The sequence below is a fragment of the Desmodus rotundus genome, chromosome 6, assembly GCF_022682495.2.
Source record: "Desmodus rotundus isolate HL8 chromosome 6, HLdesRot8A.1, whole genome shotgun sequence".
NCBI lineage: Eukaryota > Metazoa > Chordata > Mammalia > Chiroptera > Phyllostomidae > Desmodus > Desmodus rotundus.
In genome coordinates this window covers 142,691,398-142,705,172 of record NC_071392.1, presented here as the reverse complement: position 1 = coordinate 142,705,172, position 13,775 = coordinate 142,691,398, and the positions used below count along the sequence as shown (strand labels likewise).

Genomic DNA, 13,775 nt, shown 5'->3' with positions numbered 1-13,775 from the left:
TTCTGGTTGGGGACATCTGCCCTGGCCCCTCTGCACTGGACTTTTGGGGGAGGTGATGACTCTGAGTTATGTGTGTTGGGGAAGAGGTTACTGGGTGAGCCACTGGGACCAGCCTGGGTCGCTCGTACTTACTCAAATGGGTCGCTGGGGTCAGCCTTCTGTAGTTCTGGAGGGATGGGGATCCGCTTATAGTACATCTCCCAGTCAAAGGCGCCCCGCATGGCATCCCCTGCCTGTGTCTCATACCGGAAGTCGTCGTGGTCAATCACATCAATCATTGGGCACACAATGGTCTTGCGGTTCCGAGCGATGCGGTCTGAAGAAGCCAAGAGATGCCCATTAGGGAGGCAGGCTGCAGGGGCAGCTAAGTGCACAACCTGTTTTGCAGCTTATTTGCATTTTTAACATGTTCCCTGGGTGATTTTTCTGAACACTTGAGCTTGAGAATCCTGGAGAGGAAGGGAGGGCACAGGCTTTAAGCAAGGTGGACCATGGCTCCTATCCCAGTCCTGACACCTAAGACAGGGACCCTGGCCTTGCTACAAAACTGATGTCTCCAAGCCCCAGCATTCTCCTCTGGGGCTGTCAGTGAGCTGTTAGGGCACGTGATGTGCCATGAGGAGCAAGTGCGCTGTGCTGGGGTGCCTAGCAGCTTTGGGCCAGGAGTCAAGCTCAAGACTTGGAAAGGGGAGCCTGGTAGGGTCAGAGAAAGTTGGCAGCTGCACTGTTTAACCACCCCTCACCCCGGCCCACTGAATCAGAGTCTCTGGGGGTGGAGGTGCACCAGCCTTGTGACAGGCTCCCTTGGAATTAATGAAGCAGAAGAACTTCTCCAGGGAAAAAGCTAGAGAAGGGCCTCCCTTCCTAATTATTCACACCCATTCAGGGGATTACCCTTCCAGGGCAGCTGCGGGCTGAGGGCAGAATGCCCTGCAGGGTGCTGGCTAACTGTGAGAGGCATGAGGCCAAGCGCTGCATCGGAGAGGCAGCATTCAGTGCTTGCTCCTCTGGGGATAGCACGTCCAGGTTCGAATCCTGGTTTTGTCACCTGCAAGCAGTGTAACCTTGGAGAAGGTTATCTGCTGCCTCTGAGTCTCAATTTCCTGGCTGACCAAATGGAGGAAGACAGCACCTATCTCATGGGGGCTCTGAAGGCTGAGTGGGGCCAAGAGGCTTAGCACGTGATCAGCACCCCTGACATCCTCCGTGACCAGGATTGCTGAAAGAAGCTCAGGAGCAGGCACTGGAAGGCTGAGCATCCCCCTCGTTCTCTTTGCCCCTCAGTTTTCTCATTTGCAGGCTGTGGATGATAATGCCTGGCCTGCCTGTTCTACCACGTACCCATTAAATTCAAATGTGGATGTGGCCTAAAAAGCTAGGAGACTAGCAGAGCCAGGATGATGATGATGATGATGATGATGATGATGATGATGATGATGATGGAGGAGGAAATGATAATCAACAGCGGTTGTCCTTGGGTGGGGCTAAATCATTCTCACTCAGAAATGCTCGCTCTCCAGAGAAGGCAGAAGGAGCTGTGTATAGAGGTGTTAATGGTTTCAGAGACAAACACCGTAATGTGCTCTGTCTGCTGATCACATGAGCAGGGCAGACTTTTAAATCTATACCACTGGTTCCCATTTCTATTGCAGAAAGAAAAAAAGAAAAGAGGGAGAATGCTTCTTCCAAGGATGCCTGCAGATTATGAAAATCACCCTCATATATTTCCATAGACAGAGCTAAGGGCCATGCAGACGCCCCGCTCAGCTTCCTGCCCCACCACTCCATTCTCTTTATGAGCCACTGAATGACCCAACAAATGGGTTGTTCCTTCAGGACTATAAATTAGCCTATTTATGGTGAGGCTTTTTTTTTTCTTTTTTGTTCTTTTTCCGTAGTGAGAGGCAGATGCAGACCTCTTGGTTTTATCCTTTCTCTAACCCTGTGGGATCCTGGACCATGGGGGGGCAGCGGCACACTTAGGTGCTGCGCTGATCTGGGTTGGAGCACAGCTTGCCGGGCTCTCCCACCTGACTGTGTGGACTTTGCTTTCTGTCCTCACCTCTGGATGGTGGCCTAGCCAGTGCTCCTCAAAGTGTGGCCCTTGGGCCAGCAGCACTGGCATCAGCCAGGAGCTGGTTAGAAATGCAGCTTCTCAGGCCCCAGAGCCTGGACGCCTGGAATCAAAAACTCTGAAGTGGGGCCTGGCACTGTTTTACCAAGTCTTTTAGGTGATTCTGAAGCACACTCAAGTTCGCCCTAAACCTCAGTCCTCTCTGCTCCCTCAGCATTGTTATGGAAAGCACACACACCCACTTCTGAGGGGTTCCCTTTTCAACCGAGTAACTCTTCTCCAATCTGTCTCTATCGCATTCCCTTGCCTGACCGCCAGTCTCAATGGGACATTTCCTCTTTAACATCAAACTATCAGTGCCAGCTCACTGCCTTTATCAAAGCTGAATTCTCCAGGGTTCGGGCCCAGCTCTCCAACCAGCTACGGGACAGCAGCATCCAATCCTCGTGCCGCCCGCTGTCGTCAGGGCTAAGGTGGACGACTCCTGGAGCGTGCTGCCCTCCGTCCCAGCAACTCCAGAGAGCAAGTGAATTTAGGGAGGCCGTGTGGAATCATGAGAGACTTTGGAGCCAGACAGATGGCGACTGTGCCATTTATGGCCCAAGGGAATAAGTGAGTCACTCAATACTTTCTTCCAAGGATGCCTGCAGATTATGAAAATCACTCTCATATATTTCCATAGAAAGAGCTATGAACTTCAGTTTCTTCTACTATAAAAAAGGGGTACTTTTTGACCCAGCAGACTTTTGTAAGAATTAGCGAAAATGCTTGCAACCTTCCTGGCTCACAGTAGCAGTGCAGTGAATGGTAATTGTTCTAAGTTGATAGGATGATGTCGCCCCATGGTTCGACTCTTAACAGTACACAGGACTTTTTGGGGGAGCATTCATGCCACTAGCAACTAATGTGCTATATGACTTCAGGCAGTCACTTGCCCGCTCTGAGTCTCAGCTTCCTCCTGTAAAATGAAGGGACAGGACTGAATGGGTTTTTAAGGTCTCTCTGAGCACTCTGAACTTCTGCGCCTCTCGTGGCACCTGGCATCATGCTGGATGTAACTCAGGAGGGTAAGGGAGCGCTTGGGGGTGACTCCCGGCAGAAGGCTGAGGCCAGTGGCGGCTGGCTCATTCCAGGCCGCCTACCTTGCCTTGGGAGGGTCTCTTACCGAGCAAGGGTGGGAGCCAATTGACATTGGCTTCACAGTGTGAGTCCAAGAATGTGATGACATCCCCGATTGCTGCTGAGGCCCCTAGCATCCGGGTCCGTATCAGCCCTTCCCGTTTCTTGGTTCGGAGAATCCTCACGCTGGGGAAATGGGCCATGTAGTCTTCAAGTGGCTTCTTCAGGTGCTCTGGGAGGGAGACAGAAGAGGACAGATGGACAATGGGTAAGAAGAGCTGCTTAGGAACCATTCTTGTGGCCTCCTGCCCCTTACACGTGCACTGCACCTCAGAGTTTAGACACATCTTTCTGCTACACGGCCTCATCGCACCTTTCAGATAGGGCCAGGAAGGGCAGGGATCGCCACCTGTGCTCTACAAATGGGGAAACCGAAGCTCAGAGAGGTCCAGTGACAGCGCCAGACCTGGAGCACAGAGATCTTCTGTGAGCGGCTGTGGTTTAGGACTGGCTGGGACCCCACTCCCTCATTTTCTGGTAATAATACTCCGATTTTTCTTTGGGAAACTGCTCCTCTCCTTCTGAGCCCATCAGACTTGGGTGGGGCTGGCTCCATCTACTGGTTCCAAGGGGAGGAGCATGTGGCTTGGGCCTGACCAATCAGGACATTCCAGTCCCTTGGCCTCAGTGATTGGTCCAGTGGATGGCCAAGTGACCTGATTTGCTCAAATAATAAATTGAGGGTTTTTTTCAGAACTACTAAAAAACCCCCCAAAACAAAAAAAACAAGGTCCTTTCTTTTTGTTAGAGTTAGTTACTGTTGGCCATAAGTCTGGAGCTGCTGGTGACGTCTTTGGCAAAATGAGGTAATAAGAGGTACTGGGGAGACCTGCTGAGCCGAAGCCAATGTGTAAAACAAGAGTCAAGAGATGAAGAGTCATTACCCTGATGACATTCTGACTTCTCAGGCCCCCCCGTGCACGACACAGAGAGATTTCTAGATGTCCTCATTACAGACGACAGCAAATCCCCCTTTTTACTTATTCTAATGTCCGATGCATTTCTGCCCCGTGTGTGAAAAGTTGTTTAGAATAAATCTGAAAAATAGTCTCTTCTACTAAATGCTGGTGTCTTTTACTTTCAGAGTTTGAGCGCGGTATGAAAACTCTAGTAGAACTATAAAAAGCTATAGTTTACATCATATTTAAGATGTATGCTTTCTCTCACTCTTAGTCAGCATGGTACGAGAATTCCTAGCTGGTACCATCGGTAAGACAAAGAAATAAAAGGCATAAAGATTGCAAAGAAAAAGGTAGTCATGTCTTTAACTGTAAATGACATGGGTGTTTACATAGAAAATTCTGAGGAATCTACAAAAAGTAGAACTAATAGGTAAACTTAACCTGGCTTCAGGATATGGGTCAACATTTTCAGACCAATTCTATTTCTATGCACTGGCAAATAAGAACCAATTGGAAAATACAATTAAAAATGGTAAAAATACCTTTTACAATTTACCCAAAGAAGTACAAATTGTGTATTTAGAAAACTACAAAACATTGTTGAAAGGAATTAAAGACCAAAGTAAATGGACAGATAGTTCACATTCTTGGATTGGATGACTTAATACTGTTCAGATGGTAATAATACCCCCCATATTGATCTACAGATTTATGATTAAAATCACAGCTGGTATCTTTGCAGAAATTGACCATTGATAGCTGATCCTAAAATTTATGAAAACGCAAGGGATGAAGGGATCCAGAATAGCTAAAACAATCTTTTGATTATTTATACATGAATGTTTATAGAAACACTATTTACTATAGCCAGATGGTGAAAACAAACCAAGTTTCCAACGCCTCATGAATGTATAAACAAATATAGAATATGTCCATACAATGGACTATTACTCAGCCATAAAAAGGAATAAAGAAGTGATACATGCTACACCATGGATAAATCTCAAAAACAGTATACTAAGGAGAAGAAGCCAGACACAAAAGGTTACATATTGTATGATTCCATCTGTAAGAAATTCCAGACTAGGCAATCCGTAAGGACAGAAAGCAGATTGGTGATTGGCAGGGGCAGGGGCTGGGGCCGGGCGAATGGGGAGTGACTATTTAACGCACATGGGGTTTCCTCCTGGGATGATAAAAATATTTTGAAACTAGATGGTGGCCATGGAGACACAACACTGCGAACATTCTAAATGCCAATTACTTGTATATTTGAACATGGTTAATGTTATGTGAATTTTACCTCAATGAAAAAAATGGATAAAGGATATAAATGACCAATAAGCATGTGAAAAAATGCTTACCATCATTAGACACCAGGGAAATGCAAAGCAAAACCGCAGGGGGGTACCGTACCACGTCACATCCACCAGGACTGATACAGTCAGAAAGTCAGATGACAACAAGCATTGACAAGGATGTGGGGAAATGAGAATCTTCATACATTGTTGGTGGGAATGTAAAAATGGTGCAATAAAAGGTCTGGCAGTTTTCCAAACAGTTTCAACACATTTATAACCCAGCAATTCCCCTCCTAGGTATGTCCCTAAGAGAAATGAAAACATGAGCCCACACAAAAGCTTGTATACTCATGTTCGCAGCAGCGATATGCGTAGTAGCAAAACACTGAAAGTGGTCCAAATGTCCATCAAATGATGAATGGATAAACAAAATGTACAACAGTATGGCCATATAATAGGATGCTATTCTGCAATAAAATAGGAGCAAGCAATTGCAATAATATGGACGAGCCATAAAAATATTATGCTAGCCTAAAGAAGTCAGACATATAAGACTAGATATTATATGACTCTATTTATGTGAAATTTCTAGAAAGGTAAAACTACAGAGACAGCAAGGAAATTGGTGGTTGTCTGAAGCTGGGTTGAGACTGATTTTAAACAGGCACAAGAGAACTTTCGGGAGTGATGGAAATATTCTGAAACTGGATTACGGTGATAGTTTCACAACTGTATAAATTCACTTAAAAACACACTGACTACAGACTTAAAATGGGTGATTTTTATGATATGTAAATTATACCACTATGAGGCTGTTAAATTCTAAAGAAAAAAATATCAATTGTATTTGTATAAACTGGCAACATACAACTGGAAAGTACAACAAAAATAGCATCTGTAATAGTCTCATATACAAAGACCCAAATAAATGGAGTGATAAATAATACCTATAGGTATCAGACTCCATGTAAGAGCCGGTTGCAGCCCAGAAATAAACCCATGCCCAATTAATATTTGCCAAGGAGGCAAAAACATACAAGGGGGTAAAGACAATCTAGTCAATAAATGGTGCTGGGAAAACTGTACAGAAACCCGCAAAAAAAATGGAACTAGACCATCTTCCTATATACCACACAAGAATAAACTCAAATGGATAAAAGACTTAAATGTTAGATCGAACCCATAAACATCCTAGAAAAAAACACAGGCAGTAAAATCTCGAACATTTCTCATAGCAGTATTTTTTCTGATATATCGCCTTGGGCAAGGGAAACAAAAGAAAAAATAAACAAATGAGACTATATCAAACCGCAACGTTTTTGCGCAGCAAAGGAAATCAACAAAATGAAAAGATAACAACACACCAAATGTGAAAGCATATTTGCTAATGATACATCTGATAAGGGGTTAATATCCAAAATTTATAATGGACTCTTACAACTCAACACTAAAAACCAAACAATCCAATTAAAAAATGGGCAAAGCACTGGAATAGACACTTGTCCAGAGGACATACAGATTCCAGACACATGAAAAGATGCTTGATGTCACCAATTATCAGAGAAATGCAAATTAAAATCACAATGGCATATCACCTCACACCAGTCAGAATGGCTGTCATCAATAAATCAACAAACAACAAGTGCTGGTGAGGATGCAGTGAAAAGGGGGACCCCTGTGCACTGTTGGTGGGAATGCAGACTGGTGCAGCCACTGTGGAAAGCAGTATGGAGTTGCCTCAAAAAATGAGAAGTGGAACTGCCTTATGATCCAGTGATTCTCCTTCTGGGGATATATCCAAAGAAACCCCAAAACACTACTTTGAAAGAATATATGCACCCTTATGTTCATTGTTGCGTTATTTACAACAGCCAAAATTTGGAAGCAGCCCGAGTGCCCACCAGTAGATGAGTGGATAACAAAGCTGTGGTACATTCACACAATGGAACACTACCAGACATAAAAAAGGAGAACTCTTACCTATTGCCACAGCATCAATGGACCGGGAGAGTATGAAGCTAAGTGAAATAAGCCAGTCAGAGAAAAAAGTACTATATGACTTCACTTACATGTGGAAGCTAATGAACAAAATAAACTAACAAACAAAATAGAAGCAGACTCACAGGTACAGAGAAGAGACTGACAATTGTCAGAGGGCAGGGGTTTGGGGGAATTGGGTGAAAAAAGTGAAAGGATTCAGCAAAGAAAAAAACAAATTTAGACACAGACAACAGACTACCAGAGGGAAGGGGTGGGGGGAGGTAAAAGAGGGTAAAGGGGGATAAATGGTGACGGAAGGAGATCTGACTTTGGGTGGAGAACACACAATACAGTGTACAGATGATGTATCATAGAACTGTACACTTGAAACCTATATGACTTTATTAACCAATGTTGCTCCAATACATTCAATAAAAATTTAAAAAAGAGCCTGTTCCCAAACTGATCTATAGATTCAATGCAACCCCAATAAAATCACAGCATACTTTTTTTAAATTGACAACTTGGTTCTACGATTTCTGTGGAAATGCAAAGAACCTACAGTAGTCTACATAATCTTGAAAAGGAAGAACAAAGTTTGAGGACTGACACTGATTTCAAAAACTCATTCTAAGGCCCAGTCACACTCGTGTGGTACCGGCAAAGAATAAGCAAAGGAAAGGGGTCAAGAGAACACAATGGAGAGGTCAGAGGGAGGCCCCATATACATGTTGTTGAGTGATTTTTGACAAAGGCACCGAGGCAATTCAACGAGGAATTAAAAGAAATTTCTACAGCTTCTGCTAGAACGCCTGGATACAAGTATGAGAAAAGATGAACCTCAACTGCCTACCTCATACCATACACAAGAAATACTTTTAGATGGATCACAGACTTAAACATAAAGGCTAAAGCTATAAATCTTCTTGAAGAAAATATAGAGGAATATCTTTGTGAACTTGGGGTAGGAAAAAAGTTCTTAGGATATAAAAGCTCTAACTCATTAAAAAAATGGTAGGTTGGACTTGATTAATACTAAGAACTTGCTCTTCAAAACTTGTTCATCAAAAGACACCAATTAGAAAATGACAAGATAGGCAACAGTCCAGAATATATAAAGAATTACTACAAAGTCAATAACAAAAATATAACCAATTAAAAAAGGGCAAAACCCTGCAAAGGCATTTCACAAAAGAATTGATATACGAATGGCCAATAAGCATATGAAAAGGTGTTAACATCATTTCCTGTCACAGAAACACAAACTCAAAGCGTGAGACATCATTCGCTACACACTCCCTGAATGGCAAAATTAAAAGCAGGAACGACGTCAGGTATGGGGAAGAGGTGAGTGATTGGAACACTCACTCATTGCTGGTACAACCACTTTGGAAAGCTGTGTGACTGCTTTTTATGAAGGAGACATGAAACTATTCCATGCCCAGGAATTTCACTCCTACGGATTTACTCAAGAGAAATGAAAACATACACCCACAAAAAGAATGAGGATGTTATGTAATTTTATTATGTAATAATGTAAGTTTATTATAATAACCCCAAAATAGAAATAATTTCCATGTCTAGCAACAGGTGAATGGATAAACGAATCATGGCACAGTCACACAACAGTCCTACAAAGCGATGAAAGGGAGAAATTTATGATACATCTGACCACGTGGATGAATTTCAAAATTATTATACTGAACCAAAGAAGCCAGACACAAATAGAACTCAGCATATGATTCATCTGAAGTTCATCAACAGTCCAAATGGTCTACGAAGACCAAAGAAAGAACAGTGTTTGCCCTTGGGGTACGGGGACTGACCGGAAGGGACCTCGAGTGGACTTTATGGGGTGAGGCAATTTCTGTATCTTGACTAGGGTGCTGGTTTCCCAGCTGTACGCATTTGTTAAACCTCATGGAATTGTTACTTACGATATCTGTACATTTTTTTACTGTTTGTAACTTTGAGCTCAATTAAAAAAATACTGATCAAAACACACATTCTCTTAATTGGGGAAGATGGAATGTCGTGGAGGTGTCGCTGAACTGGGGCCCGGGAGAATTGGGCCATGCTCCCCTACCTGGCCCAGTGAGCCCATCACTTACTTCCTCTGGGTCTCAGCGCCATCTCCGAAATCAGTTCAGACCAGAAGCCCTTCCATGGCCCCAGGCCCAGGCCTTGCAGAAGCCCAGATAGCATATGACCAGAGCTGGTGGGCTTTCTGGCCTTGCCAGCCTCTGGGGTGATCACCTTCCCTACCCGAAGTCCAGACTCTGGTCTGAATTCACTCCATCAGGGGTTAGACAGGAAAGGCCCTCCTAAATCAGGGGGTATATCCAAGTCACCTGGTGAGCTGGCCATAAATAAAGTTGGGGGCGGGCATCACCCCAGGTGATGGTGATTTGGTAGCTACTAAGGGTAGCCCCCAGCAGCTTGAGTTTTACTTGACCACAATCAGGGGGTTGTGATGCACAGCCAGGCCTGGGACCCAATGGGGTAGTTCGGTCTCTTCATTTTACAGTCAAAAGCTGAGGTCCGGATAAGGAAGGGAAGGGCCTACCTCTGGCATGGTGAAAAGTAGAGCTGCATTTCACGCCAGGATTCCCTGGCTGCTTGGCCCAGGAACCTACTGAACCTTTTATTTTTCTAAGTCTGTAAGGAAATGAATCACTTTCACTGGTAAGGAAGGTTACAACTGGCAAAGTACCTTCACATATTTTATCTCCCTTGGTTCATGAAATCCCATTCTGCATTTGACAGGTGAGAGAACTGATGATCATCGGCCGTAAAAAAGAAGGAAACCTTACCCTTTGCAACGGCACGGATGGACCTGGAGAGCATTATGCTAAGTGAGATAAGTCAGTCAGAGAAAGACAAATACCATATGATCTCTCATATGTGGAATCTACTGAACAAAATAAACTAACAAGCAAAATAGAAACAGACTCATAGATAAGAGAACGGACTACCAGCTGTCGGAGGGTGGAGGGTTGGGAGCTGGATGAAAAATGCGAAAGGATTAAGTAAAAAAAAAAAAACCCTCATAGACACAGAAAACAGTATACTGATTATCAGAGGGAAGAGGGGTGGGGGGAAGGTAGAAGAAGGTATAAGGGGGGATAAATGGTGATGGAAGGAGACTTGACTTGGGGTGGTGAACACACAATACGATATACAATTGATGTATTATAGTGATAAAATGGTACACCTGAAATTTATATAATTTTATTAACAATGTCTTCCCAATAAACTCAACTTAAAAAGTATTACTTTTTAAGATCAAGGAGAGTTTTATCTCAGTGTTCTGCAACAAACCAACTCACCATGGGCATGAGGCAAATTCTAAATAGTAATTAATTTTTAATAAATCTTCAACAATAATTTTATGTTTATGAAGGAATGTTTCTGTCTATTGTTAAGAACATGGAAAACAAACCATAGAGAATAAAAAGAACCCATAATTCCACACACACACACACAAACACACATACACACCAAAAAAAAGAAAAAGAGAGAGAGAGAAAGAAAAGAAAAAACTCGGTGCTCAGAGAAGCTAAGAACTTGCCCAAGGCCGCAGAGCCGGTGAGCCGCTGGGCTCCCTGTCCGTAGAAACACGACGCTTTCCCCTTGTAGTCACGCCTTCCCGAGTCTGACAGCCCTACACTACTGCAGATTTTTGTGTCTTCTACCTACCCTGCCACGATTTACCTAGATTTTAAAAAATCAGCTCACTTTTTTAAAATTAAAATTATTTAATTGTTTATTTCAAAAGGAAACGTTAAACACCATAAATGGAAGATCAATACCACTTGTGATGAAGAGGTAATAAAAAAAGCCCAAACCCATGACAGGGATCTTAAGGTCGTCTCTCTCTGTCAGGGAGGGAGACACGGGCCACCAGATGCGACTCTCCGACTCTCTGTCGCAGGAAACCAGGAGAAGCGAAAGAGCACTGAGAGGAGAAAGCGTTCTCTCCACATGAGTCCGTGTTACTCAACGCAGAGTCTCTGAGCCCCTGAGACCATCTCAGGTGCCACGTCCAGTCCCTTCTGTACTGGCACACTTAGGTAAACACGTGAGGGGACGTGCGTGCCACACGGTGTTGCCTAGCACCTTGTAGGGAGAGCAATGAAAAGACAAACACAGAAACGACGATCTACGCATACACGGCTGAGGCCGGAAAGCTGAAAAACACCCCAGGTTGCCTTCTTGCTGCTCGCAAAGATTAATACGGCTTCTCCCGCCCTTTCCCACTTATCTCTGGAACAGTGACTCTGTAGAAAACAGAAATCAATTTTCCCTAATTGAGAGACTAAATCTTTCCAAAAGAGACTTTCTTGGGCATCGAGACAAGATAGCAAGAGGCACGATCACGCTCCGATAGGCTGTTGTTTGGGCAGGAACACTACCTAAAAAAAAAAAAAATCCAGTCACCGTGAACAGTGCTTCCTCTTGGCTGGGTTCAACTGATAGGTCATTAACTTGAGGATGAGATAATCGCCCATCTACACGCCACAACTCCCATCCGAATTGGAAATATCGCCCGGCCCCGCTCTGATCGTCGAGGGCCCCACTCGGGCAGAGCCCCACCGCTAAATCACCCCGAACGCAGATGGCTGCATCATTACCCATCAGGCAATTACGGTCCTCTGACAGCTTGTGGTAAAGTCGGAGCCATTATTTAGGGACAATTATGCTCCTCCTGTCCTTATTAGAAAGTGCATTTACACAAAATCAGGATTGTTGCCTTATTTTGTCACTTGGATGAGGCCACTTCATAGTCATGGAATTTTAGAGCTGAAAGGGACTTTAGATGAAGATGATGATGTTTTGATAATGACAATTATGTTCACACACAGGGCTCCCTGCTTCATATGTTGATACATAATCTCTGACATCTACAAATGGGGTATTATGGCCCCATTTTACAGATGGGGTTACCATGAGGCTTAGGGCAGGTGATGCAACCTGCCCAAGGGACACAGTTTATAAATGCTGAAGCCAAGGTCCCTGACTGCAAACTCGCAGACTCTTCCTGACGCACCAACCCTGTCTCTGCCCCACTTGGGCCAGTCCTTTCATCCTACCCGGAGGGGATCGGGAGGGCCAGAGAAGTTAAATGTCTTCCCCAGAACCACACAGTGAGTCTGTGACACAGTGCCGTCTGCCCCCATCTTCAGAACACTAGGGTAGGGACAAAGCAGCCTTCATCCAAGTGCTTGTACTCAAGGGTTTAGACCCATTATAAAGCTGTGTTAAGAAAGATTCCGCGGCTATGTCCTGTCTCGGCATGGAAGTGCCGGGGCAGAGAACACACGCCTGCCCGGAAGCAGTGGGGAGTAGCTGCCCTGATGTCAAATGTGCACCACTCCTGCCCCAATGGCCGCTCTGCTCTGCTCGGGTTGTAAAAGCAATACAGTTTCTTTTGCCCTTATTACCCCTCTAATTTAAGGATGAGCCCCAGTCATCCAACAAGGAGGAGGCTGGCTCTGAAGGTGCGCCCCATCACTGTGAGACTAAGCAGATGTTAGAAGAGCACTTACCAGAGAGCTCACAGGTGGGTGCCCCTCGCAACCCCTCCTCAGCACTTGTTCTCTGCCTGCCTGATGCCCCCCCCACAGCACCTGCCTCTGACAGGGGCTCTCTGCACCCATGTGCTGGACCTCAGCCAAGCACTGTGGTGCCGGTGGATAGTCACCCCAGGGTTTTCAGCCCTCCGGGGGGCTAACTTGGGCATGTGTGCGGGGCTGGCTCCCAGAGCTCCTGGAGGGACCATGTGGAGTTGCCGCCATAGTACCTGTGACAGGCACCCTTGGTGGCTGCCTCCCCTTTCCTGTTCTCACTTCCACGCTCTCTTGCTGGTATTTCCTCAAATCTCCTCCCAAAACAACTACGTGCACTCAAACCCTGTCTTAGGATCTGCTTTAGGAAACTCAAACCAAGACAAATCTCAGGTGGTAGGTATGACTTAGAGGATCTGTGAGCCTGACTCTATGACTTCATGACTTCAGCTCAGCAACGCGTTGTCCCATTGTTTGCCCAATTCCTATGAATAATGGTTATGGCGTGTTTGGCACGCACCCACCCCAGGCCCTCACCCAAGGACTTCACACGTGTCTACTCGCCTAATCCTCACCGACACTCCACGAGGCAGGTCGTGATTGGTGTCCCCGTTTTACTGGCGAGGACCTAGGGGCACAGAGGGGTTCAGTAACTTTTCCCAGGTCCAGTTTCTAAGTGGCAGGTCTTGGATTTGAACCCAGTCAGTCTGGCTCCAGAGTCTGCAGCCTTCTTTGTTTAATGTTTCCAAAAATTAAGAATCATTTCAAACAT

General features: G+C 44.9%; 1 protein-coding gene across 1 annotated transcript in view; it reads right to left on the bottom strand.

The window, feature by feature from the left end:
* GALNT10 (polypeptide N-acetylgalactosaminyltransferase 10) overlaps positions 1 to 13,775 on the bottom strand; it is a 184,960-nt gene that overhangs the window by 27,022 nt on the left and 144,163 nt on the right. The window contains exons 5-6 of the mRNA XM_024576959.4: positions 3,240 to 3,425; positions 133 to 316 (exon numbers count right to left, since the gene is read on the bottom strand). Of these exons, the coding sequence (XP_024432727.2) occupies positions 133 to 316; positions 3,240 to 3,425 (370 nt within the window). The remainder of the gene's footprint in view (positions 1 to 132; positions 317 to 3,239; positions 3,426 to 13,775) is intronic.